Source organism: Molothrus ater, chromosome 7 (genome assembly GCF_012460135.2).
Source record: "Molothrus ater isolate BHLD 08-10-18 breed brown headed cowbird chromosome 7, BPBGC_Mater_1.1, whole genome shotgun sequence".
Lineage (NCBI taxonomy): Eukaryota > Metazoa > Chordata > Aves > Passeriformes > Icteridae > Molothrus > Molothrus ater.
Window position 1 is genome coordinate 14438443 of NC_050484.2, and position 25248 is coordinate 14463690.

General features: G+C 48.2%; 2 protein-coding genes across 3 annotated transcripts; both read left to right on the forward strand.

Annotated features, from left to right (window-relative positions):
- The first annotated feature begins 18505 nt into the window (after positions 1-18505).
- LOC118689096 (putative uncharacterized protein ASB16-AS1) lies at positions 18506-19391 on the forward strand. The gene is made up of 2 exons (XM_036387183.1): positions 18506-18781; positions 19089-19391. Exons 1-2 carry the CDS (start codon positions 18506-18508, stop codon positions 19389-19391), a joined length of 579 nt encoding a protein of 192 aa, XP_036243076.1.
- A 1707-nt stretch (positions 19392-21098) lies between these two features.
- Positions 21099-23530, forward strand: NEUROD1 (neuronal differentiation 1). 2 transcript variants are annotated; one of them, XM_036387235.2, is made up of 2 exons: positions 21099-21228; positions 22329-23530. In XM_036387235.2, exon 2 carries the CDS (start codon positions 22338-22340, stop codon positions 23430-23432), a length of 1095 nt encoding a protein of 364 aa, XP_036243128.1. In that variant the 5' UTR covers positions 21099-21228; positions 22329-22337; the 3' UTR covers positions 23433-23530. The 2 variants fall into 2 exon arrangements, with proteins under 2 accessions (XP_036243128.1, XP_036243127.1); XM_036387234.2 differs by lacking the exon at positions 21099-21228 and having other exon boundaries at positions 22323-23530.
- Positions 23531-25248: the final 1718 nt, after the last annotated feature.

Consider the following 25248-nt stretch of genomic DNA (forward strand, 5'->3'; position numbering starts at 1 on the left):
TTTGCACAGCAGCTTGAGGAAAGGCATGCTGGAAAATTACAGGTGAACAGCCAGAGGAGCTGAGGTCAGGCACACATCATGTAAGTGCCCAAAGCAGCCCCAGAGCTGGGATTCATCCAACACCACAGACCCTGCACACAAAGGGCAGCAGCAGAAGCAAGGGCTGCTGATTGAGTCCAGTGAGAGTTCCTGAGAGCAGCCTCTGCTGGCCAGGCTGCCTGAGACAGGGTGTACACACTGCCCCAGCCCCCTGCTCCAGCAGCACTGGGTGTTCCCCACACACCACCTCTTCCTTCCATTCAGCCTGGGGAAGGCATTGCCATGCTTGGTGCCTGGCAGCTGCTGCTGGCTCAAGGGACTTGGCAGCTTTGCCAGCCCAGCTCCTGAGTATGAAGCTAAACCAGGCTCAGATGTGTTTTCTGGGAGAGAGTGGGACAGCTGTGGGCAGGAGAGATGTACACAATTCCCCATCGTGGCCCAGGTGTTGGCCACATGACATCTGGTAACTGAGATGTCACCTGGAAGGTGACCAGCAAGGTGATGCACAAAATGCTTCTGAGACCCAGTTATGCTCTACATGAAGGAGCCTGGGTGCCCCTTTGCCCTTTGCTGTTCACAGGGTGTAAGGCAGCCTCAGCTGTTCTTGAGCACATCCCACTGGCAGCTGCAATTCACTGCCATAAGTCCATAAGGACAGATCAAATTGTGTTTTCTTCTTTTATGCTGTGCTCTTCCCTCAGTCATGGCTCACTGTTATCTCGTTTTGCTGGGAGAAATATTACATGCTTCAAGCACAGCACAGATAAAAGACTGAAACTTTTCTTTTTAAGCTATAATAAACTAAATGTTTAGAGGAGGAAAACCAAAGGTAGTACTCTCACAGTGTATGGTTTTAAAGCAGAGCAGGCATACACCTCTTACAGGACGCATTACCCAAAATTTGCTTTATGGGTTGTAGCTTTTTTACAAGGTTCAGCCAGAGCACAAAGCACAAAGAAAACATCTGGCCACAATCCCTTTGTGCACTTTAGTAGCCTGCAAATGAGATCTAGCATTTATATGTATATATAAAGCAAAAATAATCAAAACAGCTTTCAAAAGAAAGTTTTCTCTCAAAAACTTCTGGCAGCTCATCAGCAGCACTCAGAGTGTGCTCTGTGTCTCACAGGGTCCACTCACTGAAGCTGCAATATCACCCACATCAGGAAGTCAGGTTTTAGGTTATAGGTACACAGATAAGACAAAAGAAGGTTTAAAAAAAATGAAATGGGAAAAGAATGGTGCTGCAGTTAATAGAGTCATGCTCTGTAGAGATTCCCATCTGCCTTGGCACGGTCTGGAGGAGGCAAACACTGAAATCTGAGCCATACATACTTTAGTAAACTGCTTTGCCTCCAGCTCTGGTTAGGAGCACTGCATTCAAGTAAGAGTGCAGTCTTGAGGAGCAGGACATTTTAACACCACGTTTCTCCTACTTATGTGGAACAGTTTATTAAAATCAGTTCAGTCATTGATATGTGCTGAGGTTGTTGACCATGGTATGAACCATGGGGCTAGGCTAGAAATTACCTTTAGGGGAAAAAACCCCAATAACAACCAGCAACATGAAAAAAAGACCTTATATCCCACAGGTATTCATTTTGTAGGAGTAAGAGGCTGGACCTTCAATCACAGTGAGGGTCTGTCAGCCAGCAGCTGCCAGAGCTGCTCCAACAGCTGAGGGTACCTCTCACACACCCATACAGGCACAGGACCTCCTACAGCATTTTCTTACATCTTCCATGGAAAACTTGGAATGAAGTGGAATCTTGAATGTCATACTTTGGCAGGGGGATCACAACCTAGAGAGATGTTTTTGGGCCACAGTACCCAGGTATGCAGAAGGTCTGGAAAGGAGGATTTGGATATAGCTGTGCTTCCTGAGAGGATCATGCCACTGTATCCATCATCTGCCAGCCAGCAAAGCTTCCTCAGGGAGTGTTCATTTTGGCTCAGAGTGGGATTATCCAATTCCCACTGTCTCCTTAATACAGGCTATATATTAGAACATCTGTCATGGGAGGAGATTTAGTTCTTCCCTGTCAGTTTCTGCTTTGTGAGTTAGCTGGGTGCTAATGCCAGGTATTCTTTTAATTGTGCAGAAAGGTTTGCACCTTAATAATACTAAAATTATTTGTATATAGAATATTACCATGAGGTTCATGCTGAGGTCCTTCTCAAACTCTTTCCTGGTCATCTTTATTTAAATCTGAGTGCATACATTTTCTATTCAGTAACTACTAAGTAGTGGCTTAAGGCAAGTTTTTCTTCATTCACAATGAATCATACCTTTCAATATACAGGTCTCATTCAAAATGGGCTGAATCATTTTGGTTTTGCTATCTCAAATATTTTTTCTCTAATAAAGATATATTTTTAATATGCTTTTCACCTTCTCAAATCTAAAAGCCTGCAATCATTTCCAAAGATTACTTCCTTCCCCAATATTTTTAATAATTAATTCAGTGGTATGAGTAGCAGTGTGTACAAAACAAGGTAAACACACAATCTGCCTGCACCCAAACCCAGGTGGAGGTGCTGGCTGTCTCCAGAGCATCCCCAACCAAGACAGAGAGTAACAGCACCAGGAAAATGCAGAAGAACCTTGGCCATCTCAGGGCTCTTGCTGAGCAAGATCCTGGCAACATCCACTTTTATTGTCTGCTGAGTTGCTTGATTTGGGATGAGATAGGTATGCACAGGGTACATGGTGTACAAGTAACTATTGTTGCTTTTCTTCATGATATTTGTAGCTTTGCTTTCCTTTGCAAGGTCCAGCTTGTATCCAACTCTGTGAGAGAAAAACTGCCCTGAGAACAGGGAGTGTCCATCTCAATTCCACTGGGAAGACTAAATAAGACAATCTTGAAAATATGAAATAAATATGTACCTGTGCCTAACAGGTATATACCTCTCTGTGAATAAAACTAGTGAGCAAATTAAAACAACAACAACAACAACAAAACAAAACAAAACAAAAAAAAAACCAACCAAACACTTCGTCCTGAGAAAAGTATTGGAATTAATTCTGAAAATATATTCTTAGAGAATAGTGCTCAAATCCTCCTAGAGTTTTCCCATGCCATGGTAAGGGAGTTTCAGCAGGAGTAACAGGATATCCAAGTGCATCTGTAAATTAATGACCTACAGGTTACTGGGTACAGTATGAACCAAAATAAGAGCTCAGACAATGTTTGGTGTTGGTTTTAAAGCAGATTTAAAATAAAAAATGGGGCACAGTACTGAAGAAGGGTTCAGCAGAACCATTTCAATATGTCAGACAGACTACATTTTACTCTGTCCCCTCCCAGAAGACTGAGGACTTCTCTGAAATTTCCAGGGGAAAATCACATGTAATATAATCCCTTGGTAAAAAGGACAGACCTCATAGTGTAAAGGAAAACAAACTTTATTCCCCAGGTGAAGAGTAAACAAAATTTTTTCTCTTAGGAAACATATCTAGTCTTCAAATATTAAGAAAAATAGGGAATAACAGCTACAATAAAAATAAACCAAGAAAACAAATAAAGGTACAAACATATTTTTCTTCTGGGAAAAAAAAAAAGTAAAATTCTGTTCAAATTATGAAGGGAATTTCCAGCCTTTTTCTTCCCCCCCTTTTTTTTTCTTTTGAGAGCTTGAGTATATAGTATATGGTGGTATATGGTATATGTTCCAATTTCTCCCATTCATGACTTGACAGTGGCATCTCTTTTTTTTTCCTTTTGGTACATAATTCCCTCTTTCTGCCCCAAATCCAAAGTCAGCACATAAAATGAGCCTTTGTGAAGCAGCAGGTTGTGACAAGCAGCTCACTTTTACCTATCAAGACCAATGATGAAGGAATCTCGCATGTTAAAAAGCATTAAAATGTGTCCAAAACTGATCCCATATGTTTTGAGGCTTCCACCACACAGAACCACCAAGTAAGAACATATTTTCCTGCCTAAGCTGACAATTTTTCCACATCATCTTAGTGTCCCTGTTGCTTCAGCAGGAGCACATTCATTGTGCTCTTGTTTCTTCCATGCATGTGTGTTCACTGCAATTTGTCAGTACAGAATTGGTTTTTTGGAGTCTGAAACCTGAGCACTTTCCAGTGCCTGTAATAGTAGTCAGGCTCTAGGTCATGCTTATCATGTGTGGACCACCATTGCTTTGGGTCTTTAATACTGATTAACCAACCAAATAATAAATTAGGTTGAGAGGGAAATCTTCGGGGAGGAAAGAACAGATTCAATTTAATTACAACAACGTATCTTGATTATTTCTTGTATTAATACTAAGATTCTGCACTTAAACAAGTAATCTTTGTCCTAATAATTAAGGTCATTTGTCCCTATGGGTTGTTTTCTGTCTGAACCAGAGTCTGGAGCTGTGCAAAGGTGGTGGGCTGAGCATGTGGCAGGGGGAGCAGAGACAGCTTTTCCTCACAGCCATGCAGGAATGCACCTCCTTCCCAACAGAAAAACCTTTGCTGGGATCATGCCAGGATCACCTGCAGTGCCTTCCTTAATGCCATGAACACCTGTGAGGAGTCTGAGAGGGAAGGGCAGTGGGCATGCCAAGCTTCTGGAGTGTCAGGAGGAAAACCTGGAGAGTCTCAGAGCAAAGCAATGGAGTCCTGCAGTTCCTCTGGCACCCATGGATGGTGAACAGATGAACCCCACAGAAAAGCTGGAACGAGCCAAAGTCCCAGTTGCACTGTCCCCTGACAGGTACGACGATTTCTGTTCTCTCAGGCTGAAACACCCAAACACCACATCGTGCCTCTCCTCTGCCTCCACTCGGTCGAGGATCCCACGTGGGTGAGTGCATGTGAAACACATCAAAGCATTTCAGGCATTCCCATAAAGCCTACCCTGCTGTTCCATTGAAAGCTGGGCAGACCTCCAGCTATCCTTGCTCCTTCAAGAGGATGGACTCCATGATCTCTCGAGGTCCTTTTTGGAGCTTCCCCTCTGTGCTGATGCTTATAATTACAGGACCTTGCCTGTGTTTGCATTTCTTCACTTCAATGATGCTTATGCATTCTGAAAGGAAACTGCACCATGAATGCAGCTGTGTTGTTGTTGTTGCTATTCCAGTTCTTATTATTCACTTAAGAACTGCTGAAAATGGGTTGTAGATTCTCAGGAATGTGAATAAAGTTTTTTCTCTGGGACCTCGGCGACGGCCCAAGCATATCGGCAAATGGAGGAGAGGAGTAAACGAGTCGCCGCAGAGAAACAGCAGCAGAAAAATACGAACCTGTTAGCTGCAGCACCACCAAGTGTCAGCAGTGAAAACACCGCGTATCGGGAAAATACCCAATTTCTACAGGATTGCAGGGCAAATATTTTTAACCAGCTCCTTGGCATCTAAATGAAGACAGTTTAATTTTGAAAACTTTTGAAAATTAATTTTAAAATTTTTCAGTGTCAAAGAAATCTCTAAGGCTTCTTCCAAGTGCCCAGATCCATTATGTTCTGCCAAGGTAATATCAGTATTTCAGGAAATAAAATATATTTCCAATTAACAAGGGAATCATTTGAATAGAAATTTAGATTTAAAACTTCTCAACAATTTAAATGGGTTTGTGTTTGTTAACTATGCAGGCACAAGCACACCCCCAAGTTCTCAGCTGCTGCCATAAGCTGCAAGGTGTGCAGGAGTCACTGCCTCCAGCACGGGCAGGGATCTGCTCTGTGTTACAGGGACAGACACAGCACATGGATGCTGCCAGTGGAGGCTGCTTCAGAGAAAATCCTTCTCTTTTCTGGGAGTGTTATGTTATTACACATGTGTCAGAGATACAGCTTGTAGATGTAACTCCCCTCTGTGCATGAGAGAGCCCAAATGCACCTGCTAGTCGAGCTCATCTCCTCTGGCCACACGCTGACATTGCCGGGGTTTTCCCTCTCCACAGGAGGTGGAGCATGGCCAGCGGCTCCAAAGGAGAGGTACCTGCCTCTGCCCTGTCAGCAGCTGTCAGGGACTGCATGTCAGTGACACCACTGCTTTTATTTTTCAGGGTATAGTAGGCAAAAAATAGAACCGAAGACTTTTTTTGTTTCCAAGCATTGTTAGATTCTCAGTCCCTTATTGCTAGCATTTATCTAAGGTGCCTTTACAGACTTCCCAACAAACCAAAGAAATATCCTTCCACTCCTTTGAAATTGTTTTTCTGATCCAAAATTAAAATCTTCAGCAGGAATGAAGAAACAAAGAAACTTTCACAGCCCGTCTATTTCCATGGCACATTTTGGAAGCAAAGCACTGTCTATTGTTTCATGATTTTCATTTCCTAATTTGTCTTGCCTGGCTGCAGCTTCACGCTGTTCCTGCCAGTGCCAGTACTGCACACTCCCCTGCTGAGCATCTCTCCCTTGGCAGAGTGGGAGAAGGCAGAGCATCCTGTTACCACGGCTTCCCAGCCAGTGCTGGGCTGGGGACTGCTCTGCCTGCCACAGGAGGACATCCCTGTCCTTCTGATTAGTTGTGTCACCTTCTGAAACAGGACATAGCCTCCCAAGTCTCTTGTGCAAGTCTGAAAACATTATCGTAGCTCATGGCAATGGAAAGGAGAGCATTGAGGGCAAACTCCCTTCTCAAGATGCTGTGGCCAAGCAAGATGAGCTGGAAACCACTGTACTCAGCACTTTTCTTGGGGTGTCCAGCCCGTGGATGTCCACCAGAGCCTGGAAATCCCCAGCACCCTCTGATCTTTGTGTGTGTGTGCTTTCTGGACGTGCATTCCCCGTCCTGCTTTTCAGAGACAGTTCTGGCTGGATGTGTCAGCAGCTTGGCCTGGCTGAGAGGCAGGGGGAGAGTTCTCTCTCTCCTTTATCTTCTGATACTCCTTATCATAACCACCCTGATCGTGACTTGCTTCAAGCGCAGCCACGTTCACGTTCTCTCCTCCAACAGATGCCAGTTTTCTTGGTGATTTACACAAGGACGAGGCCCTGTAGCTGCGGAGAGCCCCCGGTGAGCAGCGGGCAGCCCCGCCGCGGAGCCACAGCGAGCCCTGCGGCTCACGGCCTCTGCGGCATCCTGGTGACCAGACACCACCTGCTGCCCGAAAACTTAAACTCTTTCAATGCAGCATTGCAGATCCCCAGCTAACTGCAGCAGGCGTCACCTGATAGTCTGAGGTAACCTACAAATCTTAACTTGCTTCTGCAGAATTTCCAACCTTAACACTAGCCCTTATCAAAGCCCAGAAACTCATGGGTACTTTGAAGTATATCACATCTATCAGTACTAGCCCTGTGTGCACTTTGAAATGCATGGTACTGCTCTCTACTCTGGAACTAGAGCCTTTAAATAGATAAGATAAACTGTTGCTAAAATGACTCCAAAATTTAAAATATTACATTAGCTTCTCCTAACTTCCTAACTTGGTATTTATTTGTATGGCTACCCAAAACCAAATCTGGACCCTAACTCCCAGGAGAGCTATCAAAAATTCCAGGTGAAACCTTCATTTTGTACCACACTTTCTCCTCTCTGAAGAGACCTTGCAAGAACACGTAAACCTGATCCTGCAGTCCTAGTTGTCTCATATTGCCCCTAAAGCCTTCACAAAAGCAGAGTAACACCACTCCTGCGTGAAAATTAAGAATAAGGCACCAGATTCATGAGGCCAGTTCCCAATGATCTCATGCAACTTTGCCAAACACTGCAGGGGAGATCCATCCGTGAGCCCTACTGTGCTAACTCCTTGTGCTATGCTTACTCTTGGACTTCTAGAAAGCTCAAGATCACCTACAATTCCTGCAAAATAGAAGTACAACATTGACATCCAGCCTTGAATTTACCTCAGAGCATCCTACAGATAGGAGAGAGAAATGTGCTGGTCAGTATTTCATGCCCCCTTAATTCTACCTGTAAGTGTAAGCCCATAAGGGGGAACACAAGACTTAGGTGGAAATTAATAATAAAGGTATTCAATTATTTTCCTATGTGACTGTTTGGGAGAACATCTCAAGTCATCACAGGAAACCTGCTGAGATCTGATTTTCCAGAACTTGTCCTGAACTGGTTAAACCCGTCCCAAACCCAGTTATTCGGATTTTCTGTGACTTTGTCCAGCCGCCAGGCAGTGAGCTGGCAGTCCGGGAAGGGCTCAGAGACCCGAGGGCGGAGGGGCCCGGCCGGTGGAGCCTCCCCCGGGGCGGCGAGTGCCCCCTGCCCGGGAGGGGGAGCTGCGCGCCCGCTGCTGCCCGGCTCCGCTCCCGTTCCTGCCCCGGCTCCGCTCCCGTTCCTGCCCCGGCTCCGCTCCCGTTCCTGCCCCTGCTCCGCTCCCGTTCCTGCCCCGGCTCCGCTCCCATCCTTTCCCCAGCTCCGCTCCTGTTCCTACCCCGGCTCCGCTCCCGTTCCTGCCCCGGCTCCGCTCCCGTTCCTGCCCCGGCTCCGCTCCTGTTCCTGCCCCGGCTCCGCTCCCGTTCCTGCCCCGACTCCTCTCCCTCTCCTGCCCCGACTCCTCTCCCTCTCCTGCCCCGGCTCCTCTCCCTCCTGCCTCGGCTCCGCTCCCGTCCTTTCCCCGGCTCCGCTCCCATCCTTTCCCCGGCTCCCCTCCCGTTCCGCCCCGGCTCCGCTCCCGTTCCTGCCCCGGCTCCGCTCCCTCTCCTCTCCCGGCTCCGCTCCCTCTCCCTCTCCTCTCCCGGCTCCTCTCCCTCTCCTGCCCCGGCTCCTCTCCCTCTCCTGCCCCGGCTCCTCTCCCTGTCCTGCCCCGGCTCCTCTCCCGTCCTTTCCCTGGCTCCGCTCCCTCTCCTGCCCCGGCTCCTCTCCCTCTCCTGCCCCGGCTCCTCTCCCTGTCCTGCCCCGGCTCCTCTCCCGTCCTTTCCCCCGCTCCTCTCTCTCTCCTGCCCCGGCTCCTCTCCCTGTCCTGCCCCGGCTCCTCTCCCGTCCTTTCCCCCGCTCCTCTCTCTCTCCTGCCCCGGCTCCTCTCCCTCTCCTGCCCCGGCTCCTCTCCCTGTCCTGCCCCGGCTCCTTGCCCTCCGGCCCCGCACCGCTCCCGGGAGGCGGCTGCAGCGGCCAGGAGCCCCAGTTTAAACACACCGCAATTATCTAGATCCTAATCTGACCGCTGTGTGTCGGTCCGTGACTCTGCAGTAATTAGCTGTGGTGCACGAAGAGCTACAGAGATCGGCAGCCTGTCCCTGTCCCTGCGCCTTCAGCCAGTGGCACGGCTGAGTGCGACCAGAAGTAAAGCAGCAGGTGAATAACACTGAAAATACAAATTTCAGTTTAGAATTACCCGAAAAATAAAGGGAAATACAGCGAGGGAAACGGAAACCTATGCAATTTGCACACAATGATAGCAAAGAAACAAACTGTGATATTGAAATGTGAGGAAAACAGCGCAAATTAATCTAAAAATATGACACTGATCATTTTCAAGATGTACAGTATATGAAGTACAAGATGCCGAAGTGGTTTACTAAACTCTACATTCAGGTGCAACGCCACAACTAAATACTAAAACCACAGGCAAAAATAATATTTTAAAAATCTCTAGAAAATGAAGATAAATTTGAAAGCGTGTTTAAGTATTTCGTCGAGGCATACATAAATTAACATATTTTAAATGAAGCCAAGAAGAAAGCTAGAAGATATCTTCCCGGAGCACAGAGAAAACCCCAAACAATAAGAGGTAGCACATAAAAAATGAGTAACAGATGGACCGACTGGAGGATTGTGCTTAATGTAATTAACATTAGCACTTACTGGTAACGGTTAATGGTCCTATACCATCGCACCTCCCAAAACAAAGCCTGATCAGGGACGCATCAAAAGACACGAAGTGAACCCTGAGGCATAAGTGCCATTTAGATCGTGTTGAAGACATTTTCATCAATCTTCACGAGAAGTAACAGCTATTGGAGAGAAAGAGATTGTGAGCAAGTTTCCATCTTGTAATCTCTACATTTTCTTAAGTAACTAGACTTTCCCCAAAAAATATTATATATGGCTAATTTCTTCTCATGTCTGTGCTGCTAAATCTGAAAGATTTACATCTCTTCAGCTGTCATTTAATAGTGGGAACATATCTGAAAGCACCATTCTGCATTTTAAGACAGGAGTATGAATTTACTGAAATTCTTCAAGAATCCAAAGAAAGATTTAGTATATACCAGATAAGTGTTTAAAAGGTGGAAATGTTCATGGCACTAGAAAATCCTTTGCATTTTTTATTAAAGTCTGAAAAAAGTTTCCACATGAAGTTGCTGAAGTGCCTTTTTTTCAGTCACGATTGTAGTTCTATTCAAAATAACTTTTAATGATCTGATTGTTCATTCAGAAAACAGAAAACATTAAACAATCATTATATGAGAAGGACCCTTTTTGCTCATAAGATCTTGTATTTGAAAGCTTATCAGTGTTGTAGGACTTGAAAAAATTACAATGTGCTTTGCTAGGCAAACCCAGATGGCATTCACTGGGTGCTGTGGTTGGTTTCCTTTTAGCCTCTTCTTCATCATGTTTGAAAACAAAATTAAAAAAACCCCAAAGCCTTAAGTCCTTCCTAAAAGCAAATACTACGGAGGAGAGATACCTTTCGGATTATTTCGTGCTCACAAGCACAGAGCCGGTTTGTGAATCTGCTTTTTTTGCCTTCTCCCTGCAGGACAGGTTCTTCAGTGCCATCTCCTGGTGGGCACGACCGGCGGGAACCGACTGTGGAGCCGAGCCACATGGGGGGCTGAGAAGACGAAATGTCAAAATAGGTATTTATTTTTGTCGATTTATTTAACAGAATGACACAATCTAGCGGCAGATATTTTTTTTTTGTGTGTGTGTATGAATAGTATAATTTGCACCATGCTTTGTAATCCTCCTGGTACACACATATATACATATATATTAAATATATTTTATATATTTTTTTTATATATATATATATATATGAAATTACTTATATGGAAATAAATGGAGCACACAGAGCATTACTTCTTCATGTCTAGAATATGGGAGAAAGATTTTTTTTTCAAATAAATGCAAATGTGAAGATAGGGGTTTTGTTTGATTTTTGTTTGTTTGGGGGTTTTGGGGTTTTTTTGTTTGGTTGGGGTTTTTTTGTGGTTTTGTTTGTTTGTTTGTTTGTTGGTTTGGGTTTTTTTTGAGGGGAGTTAGCTTTCTTATTTTGATCATCTAAGGACAATTTGCTCTATTGGGTACCCAATAAAAGGACATCCCCATCTTCTCTGCGACAAAAACCAGGCAATTTTTGCAAAGGAGAAGAGAGTCACTGTCATCATCACTTTATTGCTGACTTTACAGCAACCCCTCCGTGCCATTTTCAATTATATATGTGCTGAGCTGGACTGAGCTGGACAGAGGTGGAGAAAAACAAACTAGTACTCAGACCCAACTGCAATTCCAGAGCAGGACAGAGCACCCACGGACAGAACCCTGCAACTGTGTGAGCACAGCATTGTCCTGGATGACAGGCAGAGGGGCTTGCTGAGGATACAGCAGGAACTGCTGTCAGCTCCCACGGCCCCTGCAGATCATGGAGCACAGCAGCACCCTCTGCACATTTTAATTGTGCAAGGCAACTGGCAGCTGGTGTAAGTTGGAGATATTCTTCATCTTCTCTAATTTATTTTGGAAGTTGATTGGGAATGCAGGAGGCAAATGAGCACAGAAATGGCTCTAAGTTACCTTGTTCCACATCCTCCCTCACTCCTCCCACTCATCTGCACAGCTCTGCCCCCATGGCCATCCATCTCTCCACCATAGCAGTAATACACACAAATTAACTTCCAGCAGGTGCTCCATTTCTTCTCTGTCGCTTGTAGGAAGCAAAATATCTGATCAATTATTTTTTGCTTCTTTTAATATTCTAATGTCTATATGTCACTAAAGGCTTGTTTTCAGTCTCTTGTAAACTACCTCACCATAATGGTCAAGAGTATTATCTCTAGTTTGCATCTCAATGCAAAGAAATTAAGATATGTTCTCTCTTCTCTAACTGGAAACAAAACACAGCAAAGCCTTGCTTAAGTTGCATTTAGCATAAAGTCTATTTAAAATTTCAATCCTTTGTAAAAAGAACTCATAGAAAATACTAAAGCTTTTTCTCAAATAAATGTTAGCCCTAAGGTTGTTAGAAGCAGCTTCTGATGGTTGATGCATGAAGTCCTGTGCCACTAGAGATGGACACTGAATGCCTCCTTCTCTGAGTTTGATATGGTCTCTTTTCTGTTTCTTTCCAAATATTGCTGTGAATCCTTTTACAGAATTCCCCCCAACCTGGTCTTATAGAACATCAGTATTTGGCTGGATATTTTCTTACTAGTTTGGTTGCTGACTAAAACAATTCTATTGGACAGATAAACAAAAGCTGCCATCTCTTCAAACTGAAAATGTAGATCTAAGCAGGATTGTGTGTCTGTTCTTCGGGGTGAGGAGCACAGGTGACACATTGGGGTTAACTTGGAGTGAGACTGAAACACATTGCAGATGGACAATGCAATGGGTAGGATGACACGGGCTTAAGCCATCCAGGGAGACTTCAGCTTCACTGAAAACCTCTCAGGGATCATTTTTTCCATTTTCCATCATTTTTCCAAACAAGGATAGGCAGGACTTCCCTTCTGCCATTCCTACAAAGCTAAAAATCAGGAAAAGGACAAAATACTGTAAATGTAATGTGATCCCATACTGGGCAAGATCAAAGGTCCATGTAGCCTGGTAATGGTGTTTTCAGCAGGTCCATCCAGATTGTTTAAAAGGAGCAGAAAACAGTGCAGTGCCACCAGTCATGATGGCTCAATGCAGAACCAACCACATTGCAGCAGAAAAAGTGAGGGTCTCCATCTATTCCTTTCCCCCTCTCTCCCTGTCCTTATTCTCTCCTGGCTGTGTGCTTCTATCCTGCATGTGTGAAGGTGTTTGTCAGGTCTTCAAAGAGCCAATGTAGCCAGTTCAGTGACAAAAGAGTTTTCTAAACTGAGTCCCACAGACACCAGATCTGTATCAGAGGGTGGAGCAGATTACACCAACAAGAGCAAAGGAAAGAGAGAAATAGAACCGTAGACAGAGGGAGTGAACCTTCTCCCCCTGAGCAGCATCAAGCTGTTCTGTTTCCCCAGCTGCACAGGTGACACGCTGCCCTGCAGTGGCCTTTACTGAGCCCTCAAGTGCTACACGCACGGACACTGTCACCCTCGGGCTCCTTTCCTCAGTCCTTAACCCGAGGGTGGGAATACAGCAGTGCTGCCAAGCCCTGGCCAGGCTGACTCCTCACTACTGCTCCCTCCTGTTCACAGCTCCCAAGTGGCTGCTCCCAGCACCTACTGAATGAGCTGCCCCAAACCTGCACCAGAAAATTGGAAATCAAGGTCATCCAAGAAACTTATAACTACTTGTGGATCTATAGTAGAAGAAGTGGACTATAAATTACTTGAGATAGAGTAAACCTGAGACCAGCTGAAATTGCCAACCCTTTTCAAAAATAAATCATTTTACAAGTACAAATCTATCAGAAGTAGAAATTCTTGCTGTTGTGAACCTTGACCCACCCCGTTTAAAAGAAAACCCAAACAAAACCAAGCAACCTGCTGACAGTTGCTTCTCAATTCTGGACAACTGCAACTTTTAAATTAATTTTGGAAAGAATATGTAGTCATTCTCTTTACTGATAGTTTTACAGAGCATCAGTCTACCTAGAGATGACATGGATACAGAAGAACTACAGATGATAGTTTGAAATAAATATTTTAAAAATACATCTTAATGTTCTACTCTGTATTTCTGCTTCCACCAATGCTTTTTAAAAGTCAGTTTTAAAAATACTAGATCTTATTCTTCATTGTCTTGTCATTGGTTTTGAGCTTTTTTGTGTTGTCAAAAAGATTCTGTAAATAACACAGCATGAAGTCTGAAGATAAACATACAGAAATACAAAAATGATAGACTTCTCCCCTACTTCACATGGGAAATTGTCAACTACAGATCTGCAGGACACCTGAAGAGTGACCAGGTGAGAATTCCCCACTCCTGCTGGAAGGAGAAGTTAACACCCCCAATCAGCAGTGACCCCACTCTGCAAAGCAGTGGAGAGCAGGGTTATTTCTCTTGTTCAAGTGAACATCAACAACTGGATGCTCTAGCAAACTGACAATAGGCTACTAAGAAAGGGCCAGATGCTCTTATCCATTTGCAAGGGTGAAGAGGGACAAAATGAGCAAATATTTATATTATCGTAGTGGCATGTAACTGGAGCTCAGTTGTAGAGAAAACAGTGATTTACAAGCGTGTTCCTCCTCTCTTGGGAATGCACATAAACCAAGCAAAGGTTCAGCACTGAGAAAAAAACTGACAGAAGGACTAAGCCAGATGAGAGAGCTACAGGTTTTTAGGACACACTGGGCATACATCTCTGGGCTCAGATGATGATTTGCAAAGAGAAATGTTTTCCTGGGCACGAGTCATCACAAATTAACAGGAAAGATCTACCTGGTACATGAGAGAAGTGAGTGTGCATTGTGGCTCACAGCCTCAGTCCCAGCACTCCAGAAATAGTCCCACCCAGAACTTTGGGCTAAAGCTCAGCATTAAGGGTGTCTCTCTGCAAGATTACTCCAGCCAGAACATCCTTAACTGTTGCATCACTGCCTGCCTGTGCCAGAACTCCACTACAGCCAGCCTTTCTCCAAAGGGTGCCTGACAGGCTACAGTGTGGAGACCATCCCTTGTCCACACTTCTCCCACAGTCACTTAGAGTCACGACCATCAGTTGTCTGACACTGAGAAACTCAACAAGGCTTGCATTTTCCCTCCTGAAATATCACAGAAAGGTTATTTTGCATAAGAATTTACGATAAAATATTTTGGGGTTTGGACATATTTTTGATCCTCATGGACATTTGCCTTTGAAAGTCCTTGGAATATGATTGCAGTTTATTTATGTCTAGGTTGTGCTTGGTTTCAGCCCTAGGGCCTTGATATATCCCTACCTTCTGTAGGTGAATTTTAAGATTTCCCCCAGACAATGAAGGGCAATAAAACCACACTCTGCAGGAAGTGATATAAGAGCAAAAGTGCTTTTTTGGATGATGAGATACCATCTTTTCTGTGGATCTTTGCAGTGAAAGAGGGCAAACGAAGTGTGCTATCTAATGCTTATCCTGTCCTTTATGGATTAGAAGTTGAGACACCTTCTCAAGAAACAAAGACCATCATGTCAGTGTAGTTTTGGGATAATCACACCCACAGCTGGGATAGTTAATGTCCCAGGAGCATCTCTGGGAAGCAGTCACATGTGGTGACACACACTCTTAGGCATTTACACAATGTTGTGAGCTAACAGTGACAGTCATGGGGGTGAAAAGGGAGCGGTAACAGGAACAGCAGAGGAAGGCAATCCCTTAAAATGTGGTGATGTGTATAACTCAGAATATCCTCATATACACTTAGAGTGCTTAGCAAGAGCTTCAGCTATGGAAGTTACACTGTTCTGTGATGGGAAATGATTCTCCTTCGTGCCCAGCTCACTGTGGAGCACTTAAAGCACAGATCCAGGTGTGAACTCACTCCAAGAGGTAAAAACAAAGCCGCATTACGTAATAAGATTTAATGATTATTTGAATCTCTTTTTCCATCCCTGTGGATCATTGATTTAACCTTTCCTGTTTTGTTCTCAGGATATTGCTTAAACAAGTAACCATGTTCTGAGATTAATCAGGACCATTTTTGTGTATAACACTTTAAGAGCGTTTTGGCTTTAACTTTCCTCAATAAAGGAACACTAACAGAAGCAGTAGCTTTGCTAGGAAGTGCAAAATGCTGGCAAAATGTTCAGATTGGATGGCTATAGGGAACAAACACATAAGCTTTTATGTGCACAGCCTGGGGTTCAACTGCTATTTTCTCTCTGAGGAAAACAAAAGCAGACCTTTTAAAGCCACCACTAAGGAGATTTCTATTTAGAGAATATGCAATAACTCATATTGAGACAAGATTTTAATCTCAGCAAAGCTTTGGATAATCTGCTGGCACCTGTGTCTGATGCTCTTCCACCCCATTGCACTGCTTAGACTGAGGCCAAAGGCCAGATCCTGCAAGTGTGTTTGTGGCAATCTGTGCTTAAGTGAGGGAGTTTTGTCAGAAAGGAAACAAAGACTGGTCAGGATCTGCCCTGGAAATTATCACCTGTAAGGAAATGACACCAGTGTCATCATCTTTTATACTCCTCTGGAGCTTCATATCCTTTTTAACAAGCACTGCACCAACTGACATTGTTTGTTGTGGCAAATATCATTCCAATGCCTTGTGCTGCCTTGCTTGAGGACACAGTGTGAAGTATAGACCACTCAGTCTGAGGCAACCAGGAGAAAGGTAATATCTAGGATGATTTTAGAAAGAATTGGGAAAGATTTTTCACATGTAGATCTCAGCTGCTGGAGGCTGTGCATCAGCCTGTGTGTGATCTAGAGAGATTTTTAAGAGATGTCAGGATACAAGCAAGTGGGGATGGGCTTGGTACTGTGTAGATACCATTTGAGATGCTGTGGAGTCTTCTTGCTGCTGAGGCCTCTGTATCCAACTGAGATATGAGCTCCAGTTAACAAGTGTGATGTTTGTACAAATTCAGCCTCTGCAGCTCAAGGAAAGAGAAAGAAATGTACAAAATAAAAATGGGCTTGGGTTTGATAATTTGGGCACACAGTGAATGATGCTGTAAAAAGGGATAATGCTGTAAAAGGGGATAATAACGGGCATAGGAAAGAAAAGGAAAAAAAAATCTACATTGATGTATCTTATATAGATACATGTATCTTTCATCCCCTTTAAAATGAGCATTATTCACTTGAAAGGGTTAAAAATAACATCAGATTTCTCTCCTTCTTTGATTCTGTGATTCATGTGTCCCATTTTAAAGTCTACACCCTGTGAAGAGGAGTGCATTATCAAGGAAAGAGCCTTGCCAGGGACAGAAGGTAATTTCCCGTAGCAGGTGCGTACAGCAGGTGGTACACAGTGTACCTGCAACAAAAAGGTAGATTTAGGCTAAGATTTTATTTAATATGGAAAACTTATTGCATCCTGAGCCACTACTGGGGATGTGCCAAAAATCGTGTCTGCAGCATGATTTATTACGTGAAAATACCACCGAACTAATCAGTGGAGTTACTAATTAATACAAATCTGCATTTTTGCATAAGCAATTAGTGCAAAGAGAGTGCAATGAAAGAGGAAGTTTGACTCATTTAATCTCAGTGTCTATTCAAGCGGAAAGACCCACTAGGGCAAGGCACTAGGATCTACATTTGGATTTTTTTTTCCTTTTGATTAGTTAAAGGAACTAAAAGGTCAAATTATCAATATTTAATTCAAATGGAAATGCATTTGTTCAGGAGGAAAGAAAACACTTTATTTAAACAAGGTGGGACTCTGGGGGTAAATGCCTGGATCAAAAATAATTAGGTTTTGCAGTTACAACAGCATCTAAATCCCTTCTGATAAGAATGCTTTTTCCTAATAACAGAGGTGGTTTGACACCGATAGCAGAGAGCTGACACTATTTAAACTGTAGCTCAGGAGGTAGCAGGCCTACCAATACAATTTAGACATTTGCTTTAATGGTACGTACTTCTCTGATTTGTTTTTTTTTAATCAATTTGAATTATATTTTAAATCTATTGTTATTTCATAATTGTGTGCACTTGACTAAAAGAGTAATTTAAAAAGATGATAATTAAACCTTGGTGGTGATGTATTTTCCATTAACTAAATAGAAGTTTACATTTATAGAATTAAAATAACAACAGCATTTATCTAGCAGGGAGAGGCTCAATAACATTAATACACTGAGTTTTAAGGGGGGAAAGAGCAGAAAAGGCACCTTAATCAGCCGTACCAATTTTGGAGCCCAGATGTACACTGTATCCTAGAGAGACGCTCCGAAGTGCGGAGCGGTCTCACCCCGGTGGCCCCGATGCGGTACCGGAGCGGCTCATTCAGGGCGTTGTTTTCCCTCGGTGATTCCCGAGCCACGGCAGCCGGGGCAGGCTGGCCACGGCTCGGGGTGATCCGGGCGGTGGGGCTGCCCTCCCCTCCCGTCCCCTCCTCTCGCCGCAGCCTTTGGAAGCGGGCGAGCGGGGCAGCACCGCGGGCAGACCCGAGCCGGCCCTTCCCGAGCCCGATCCCCGCGCCGGGGCGGCTCCGGCCCTCGGTGCCATGCGGTGGGGAGGGACAGACGGACAGGGACAGCGGGGAGAGACGTTTTCCCTTCTCTGTTTTTGGAATCAGGATAACCTTCTTGTTTTGCGTGTGTGCCTCTCTGGAGAGGGAGAACGGGAAACCTGGCAGCGAAAGGAGAGCCCGAGCAGCCCGGGCTACCCGGGCAGTAAATCATTCGCTCAATTATAAGCGCGGCTTCCTCTCTCCAATAGCTCCAAGCTATTTGGGAAGGCATCTTTTCCCCGCACTCTCGCAGGTGCAATATGAATCAATTATCTTAATTAAGATAATGCCGCAAACCCAAGAGATTTCATCGGGAGCGGATTTCGCGCTCCGGACAACTGTAAGGCGTTTCCAGAGCGCTGCCTCCCCCCGCAGCGAGCCCCCCTCCCGCCCGGCTGGGACAGGGCTCAGCCCCAGCGGCGGCCCCGGGAGCGCCTCCTGCCAGGGCCCGGAGGCGGCAGCTGAGGCGGGAGCGGGGGCGGCCGGCCGGACGGACGGATGGACGGAGCTTTGTTGGGACGCGTGCGGTTCGCGTGCCGCGCCGCGGGAGGAGGGGAGGGAGGTGGGAAGCCAGCTAGGGAGGGAGGGAGGGAGGGATGGAGGGCAGAAAGGAAAAAGAAAAGGAAAAGGGAAGGAAAAGAAAAAAAAAAAACAAAAAAGAAAAATAAAGGGGAAAGGAAAAGAAAAGACAAAAGGAAAAATTTTTTAAATCATTAAAAAACAATAGGGAGAGAAAAGAAAATCAAAGGATTCGGGAGGAAAAATAAACAGAAGCCGAATTAGAAGCCAGATGGAGAAGGAGGAGTCTGTAGGTCAGGGAGAAAAAAATAGGCACGCTTGAAGCGATAAAATCAAGCTGCTGGGGGAAGAGGAGGAACAGGGAAGGTGGGAAACTGGAGCCGTTGAGCCAAGGGACGGCCCGAGTAGGGGAGGCAGAGCCGGCCGCCTGCGAGCGGGAGGAGAAGCAGTGCCGAAGCCGCGGGAAGAGCGGGAAGGATGAAGGAAGGCGGAACGACGGCAGAGAGCCCCGGCGCCCCCGCAGCGCTCGTCCCCGGCCCCGACGGGCGGCACCGGAGCAGCGCCTCGTACCTGCGGGCCCGGCTCCTCCACGGCCACCGGCACCCTCGTCAGTCACCGACCGGGACGGGACGAGCCGGGCTGGGCGGGTTTAAGCCCCTCTGTCCGACTGCCCGCTTCTTTATTTGTCTCTTTAGTTACCTGCCAATCGACAACGTGTTGATTTTATCGTGCTCCCAGGGAGGATGACTGTGTTCATCACACTCAGAAGCACATGAGCACCCCAAAGTTCTCATCGATCCCCGAGATGCAGTTTTCTGCCAGTGCCCTCCTCCCAATATTCTTGCCTAGTGTTTCCCCAGCGCCCCAAATTCCCGGGTGTATTCCCACACAGACCCATTCAAAGGGACATTTTCCAGTAATCTAGACAGGGCTGGACCAGACCCATCTCTCTCCTGCGCTCTCCAAACCTGTTCGAACCTCCAAAACTTGTCCGTTCCAGCAGCGCGGCCGCCCCAGCAGCTCCCGTTTATGGGGTCGCGCTCTCTCGGGGGCTGCCGGCCCGGCGGGAGGCCCGGCCCGGCCGCCCAGGGTACGGGCATGGTCCGGATCCTGGCCCGGGGGCGCCTCTGTGGCCGGAGAAGGCTCGCCATGGCAGGGGCCATCCATCGGAGGGTCGGCGCCGGCGCTTCCCTCCCCTCTGTGCCCCAGGGAAGGGCCGCAGCCGCGGGGACCCGAGGGCGCCCCGCTCCAGCCGCAGCCGCCGGACCTGGTGGCACACACCGCGCTGCTGGCCCTCGCTTCCCACCGGGAACCGGCCAAATTCCACACAACAAAAAGTAGCCGGTTGGCCTCTGTGTTTGATTACCGAGAAGGCGAACATCCCCGGAGTCCCCTCCTGCTGCCCCGGGCTATGTAGGTCACCAACAGGAGAGAAACGTTTTAGAAATAACCCGACCTGGAAAATTATCTTCCAAATGCATGTCCTCAGGGCGGAACGATTTTTTTTGCATTTAAAGCCTCAAGAGGTGAAAATAATTTTATTTTTATTGAATAAATATCGGGATAACGCGTGCCGGTAGCACAGCTATCATGCGAGGGGTTTACATCCCTCCTCAAAACGCATCCCTAAGGTTTGGCGGCGTTTGCAAACTCCGCCGAGACGTTTAGAGACTCTAAAGCCGCCCCACTCGGCGTCTTTCTTCCAAACTTTCCGTTAACCGGCAGTATTCCCCCGAAAACCCGGGAAAAGCGAGCCGGCGCTTACTCCAGGCGTTAGGACACAGCGGCAGGTGTGTGTGTGTGCGTGTGTGTGTGTGTGCGTGTGTTACAGCCCCGGGATGTCCGTTTTCCACAACACCGGCACAAACCGGGGAAAGAGGAGGGGGCCTGTGGCGGCCAGAGAGCGACAAGGACGGGGACCGGGAGTCTCGGGTGGCCAGAGGCGCGCGTGAGGAGATGTAACGGGGGGGGCGGCGGGAACCCTCGGTGGCCGCACCCCAGAACAATGGGAACAATGGGGCTCCGCGGGCCGGCGGCAGGGCGGCGGCGGGCGCGGAGCGGTGCGGAGCGGCGCGGTGGCGGTGGTGGCGGCGGTGGCGGCGGTGGCATTGGTGACAGATGGCGCGGCCCGCGGGTCAGCGCGGGCGTGGCGGCTCCGCGGGCGGGCGCGCGGCCGCATACAAATAAGGGGCGTCACGTGGGGGGGGCGCCGCGCGCCTGACGTGGGCGGCCATATGGCGCGTGCCACCGGGCGGGGCGGGGCGCGGGGCGGGGCGCAGGCGCGCGGGGCGCGGCGGGCGCGCGCGGCCCGGGTCCCGGTGCCGGCCCCCCGGCGCGCATCCTCCGTCCCGCTATATAACGGGGGGAGCCCGGCGCCGGGCAACCTCGGGAAATAAACGCCACTCGCACACACACGCGCGGCGCCCTCGCACGGAGAGCTGTGCCGGGGTTATGAGACCGTCACCGCGCAGGAGAGGCTGAGCGACGGAGGTAACGGGAAACCGTGTTTTACCCCCGCGGGAAAAGGGTTCGCGGCGGCTGCCGGGGTGGGAGAAGACCCTGCGACGTCGGGGTGGACGGGATATGCCTCTGCCGGAACGGCTTCAGATTTTATTGTCGCTTGCGGTCGTTCCTGCTGGTGTGTGCGGGCACACCTGTATCCATCCATACACGCGTACGTGTGTGTATACATTTATATATGTATATATGTAAATGTGTATGTGCGTCCATGCACACATTTAAATCCGTCTGTACAGACGCATATTACATATGTTAATGTGCTTCCACTGATGCACCTCCGAACTTTCGGCTCCCCTTCCTCCGCGGAGCGCGATCGCCGCGGTCCCCGCGCAGGCTGTGCCTCGGCGGCCGTGCGGCATTGTTCCTTCCCGGTGTGCCCGACGCTACCGGGGAGCGATCGCAACCCCGCACGGGAAGCGGGGAACCGATGCTCGTTTGCAACAGAGGGGACGACGGAGACGGGAAGCCGGGGCCAGTCCCGCACCTGTTACCGCAGGGGGCAGGGGCAGGGCAGGGGCCGCGCAGCCCAGTGACAGTCCTGTGGACGAAGGCGGCACCGGGGAGCAGGTTCTCGGTGCCCGCTGGGGCGGCACAAGCCCCACGCAAGGAGGCGGCAAGGGGGAACCGCGGAGAGCGGCGGGGACAGGCGTCACAGGCGCCATCCGTCCCTGCAGGTGCCCTGTGTGTGCATGTGTCCTCCTTCTCCCTTCCCTTATTCGGTAAAAATGTTTGAGGATTTTTTTTTCCGAAGCAAAACAAAACAAAACAACCCACGCTTGGTCCGCTTGCTTCGTGCCGCCCGGGCTGGCTCCCGCACACATAATCTGCTTATATTCCCCGCTAATATCGGCGAGTTACATAATGGTATTTGAACATATGTCAACTTAATTACAAGGCAGAAACGCGGAGACAATTAAAAGTTTGCCCTGGCACGGTGGGGAATCCAGGGCTTCCCTCGGAAGGGGGCGGCGGGACCGGGGAGCGAAGTGCGGGCAACTTCTCCCCGCGGGTGGCCACGGTCGCTGCTCCTGGTGCTGACACGTCTCTTTTCTGTCTCCTCCGCCATGCAGAGGCTCACCATGACCAAGTCGTACAGCGAGAGCGGGCTGATGGGCGAGCCCCAGCCGCAGGGCCCCCCGAGCTGGACGGACGAGTGCCTCAGCTCCCAGGACGAGGAGCACGAGGTGGACAAGAAGGAGGAGGACCTGGAGGGTCTGCACGCCGAGGCCGAGGAGGACTCCCTGCGGAACGGAGAGGAGGAGGACGAGGAGGACGACTTGGACGAAGAGGAGGAGGAAGAGGAGGAGGAGGAAGACGACGACCAGAAGCCCAAGAGGCGGGGCCCCAAGAAGAAGAAGATGACCAAGGCGCGCATGGAGCGCTTCAAGCTGCGGCGCATGAAGGCCAACGCCCGGGAGCGCAACCGCATGCACGGGCTGAACGCGGCCCTGGACAACCTGCGCAAGGTGGTGCCCTGCTACTCCAAGACGCAGAAGCTCTCCAAGATCGAGACCCTGCGCCTGGCCAAGAACTACATCTGGGCGCTCTCCGAGATCCTCCGCTCGGGCAAGAGCCCGGACCTGGTGTCCTTTGTGCAGACCCTCTGCAAGGGCCTGTCGCAGCCCACCACCAACTTGGTGGCCGGCTGCCTGCAGCTCAACCCGCGGACTTTCCTCCCCGAGCAGAGCCAGGAGGTGCCGCCGCACGTGGCGGCGGCGGCGGCGGGAGCGCCCTTCCCGGCGCATCCCTACCCCTACCAGTCGCCGGGCCTGCCCAGCCCGCCCTACGGCACCATGGACAGCTCCCACCTCTTCCACCTCAAGCCGCCGCACGCCTACGGCGCCGCGCTGGAGCCCTTCTTCGAGAGCGGGCTGGCGGAGGGCGCCAGCCCCGCCTTCGACGGGCCGCTCAGCCCGCCCCTCAGCGTGAACGGCAACTTCTCCTTCAAGCACGAGCCGGCCGCCGACTTCGACAAGAGCTACGCCTTCTCCATGCACTACCCCGCCGCCGCCGCCGCCGCCGCCGCGCTGGCCGCCGCGCCCGCCCACGCCGCCATCTTCCCGCCCGCCGCCTCCCGCTGCGAGATCCCGGTGGACGGGCTGGCGCCCTACGAGGGCCACCCGCACCACGAGCGCGTCCTCAGCGCCCAGCTCAACGCCATCTTCCACGACTGAGCCTCCCCGCGCCGCAGGGAGGGCCGGGAGCCGCGCCCGCCGCCCGCCACCGCCTTGTTTACAGCAGGCGGCCCGGCGGGTCCCGCCGCCGCCCCGGGCCCCCGCTCACCCGCTGTCCTTGCTGCCGCTCCGCGGAGCGACGCTGTAAATTGGGATAGGGGCATCGGGATCGCGTCAATTACCTGATCGGGATAACAAAATCACAAGCAATAATTAGGATCTATGCAATTTTTAAACTAGCGATGGGCCAATTACAAAATATATATGAAATCTATATTTTTCAACCAACGTTTTACTACTTGTTACCTTTCCCATGCTGAATTATTTTGTTGTGATTTTGTACAGAATTTTTAATGACTTTTTATAACGTGAATTTCCTATTTTAAACCATGCAGCTTCATCAATTTTTATACATATTGGAAAGGTAGAATTATATCTAATTTATACAAAATGATTTAACTAATTTAAACCAGCAGAAAAGTGCTTAGAGAAGTTATGTTGCCTTAGCACTTATTTCCTTTTCAAATAGATGAAGAAGAAAAAAAAATGCACAATCCGGGCAATTTCTTTCCTATCCAAGTCTCTTTTTTCATTCTTTTTCTTTTTCCTTTATTTCTTTTTCCTTTACCCCGTACAATAAGAACCAGATCCCCTAGGTCTTGAGAAGATATAAGAACGATAGACTTATTTTCTATTAAAACATATCATTTCAACACATTACTTGCACAAACTTGTATATAAAGATTATAAGCAAATGCCAACACCCTTTTTAAATCGAAAGCTGCTTGACTATCACATACAATTTGCACTGTTTCTTTTTAGTCTTTGAACCCCTTGGCATTCCGTGTTTTTTTGGTTTTTTTTGGATTTTTTGTTTGTTTTGGTTTTTTTTTTTTTTTTTAAGATAACTTGAAGATGTTAATGTTTCCAGGCGCTATAAATGCATGATTTTATACATGTTCACACAATCCGTGGTTGTCATATGCTCATCTTATAAATCTGAACCGAAATCTAATCAGGTTGTTAAAGTCGGGCTATATACCTATTGTAGTCGATTAGTACGGTAGCTTGAAACAAATTCAAACCATTTAATCCGTAATTAGAACAATAGCTATTGCATGTACAATGCAGTCCAGAATAAGTGCTGTTTGAAATGTAACGCTGGTTCAACTGGAATCAAATCTGTACTGTAATTTTGTTTGTAATCCTGTATATTATGGTGTAATGCACACTGGGATTTTAGAAAAAAAAAATCCATCCTTTGGCAACAGCATAGTATTGAACATTTGGTCGAATGTTGCATTTTTCCTTAAATGTGATTTTTTTTCTTAGTGTAAGTAATTCCTATGGGATTATTGTTTTATTCGGATAGCTCATGAAAGGTGCAACACTTATTATTTGTAGAATAAAATTGGTCTAAAAAAACGGACACGGATTCTTTACTTACCTTGAGAAGCACTCGGGTCGCGGGGGCGGCGGCGCTCGTTTGCTTACCGCGAACCCGGCTATTTGCAATGCTGATTTGTTGAATCAGGGCAGCGGGGCCGGAGCGCAGTTCGCTGGGAGCTGCGGCTGCCGGTGCGGGCTGCGCTGGGCTCCCGCACCCGCCCGGGCGGCTCAGCCCGGCCCTGCCGCCCGCGGCTCTCCCCGCCGGCCCCGCGGTGACCGCAGCCAGCCCGGGGTGTCCGCAGCCGGCCCCAGCCCGGGGTGTCCGCAGCCGGCCCCAGCCCCCGGGGTGTCCGCAGCCGGCCCCAGCCCCCGGGGTGTCCGCAGCCAGCCCGGGGTGTCCGCAGCCGGCCCCAGCCCCCGGGGTGTC

What these genes read in the sequence shown, in the direction of transcription:
- LOC118689096 (XM_036387183.1), top strand. Translation starts at nt 18,506, where the DNA reads ATGCCGCAAACCCAAGAGATTTCATCGGGAGCGGATTTCGCGCTCCGG. An exon ending in CGCGGGAGGAGGGGAGGGAG is followed by an intron (nt 18,782 to 19,088) that starts GTGGGAAGCCAG and finishes TGCTGGGGGAAG; the next exon opens with AGGAGGAACAGGGAAGGTGG.
- NEUROD1 (XM_036387234.2), top strand. Translation starts at nt 22,323, where the DNA reads ATGCAGAGGCTCACCATGACCAAGTCGTACAGCGAGAGCGGGCTGATG.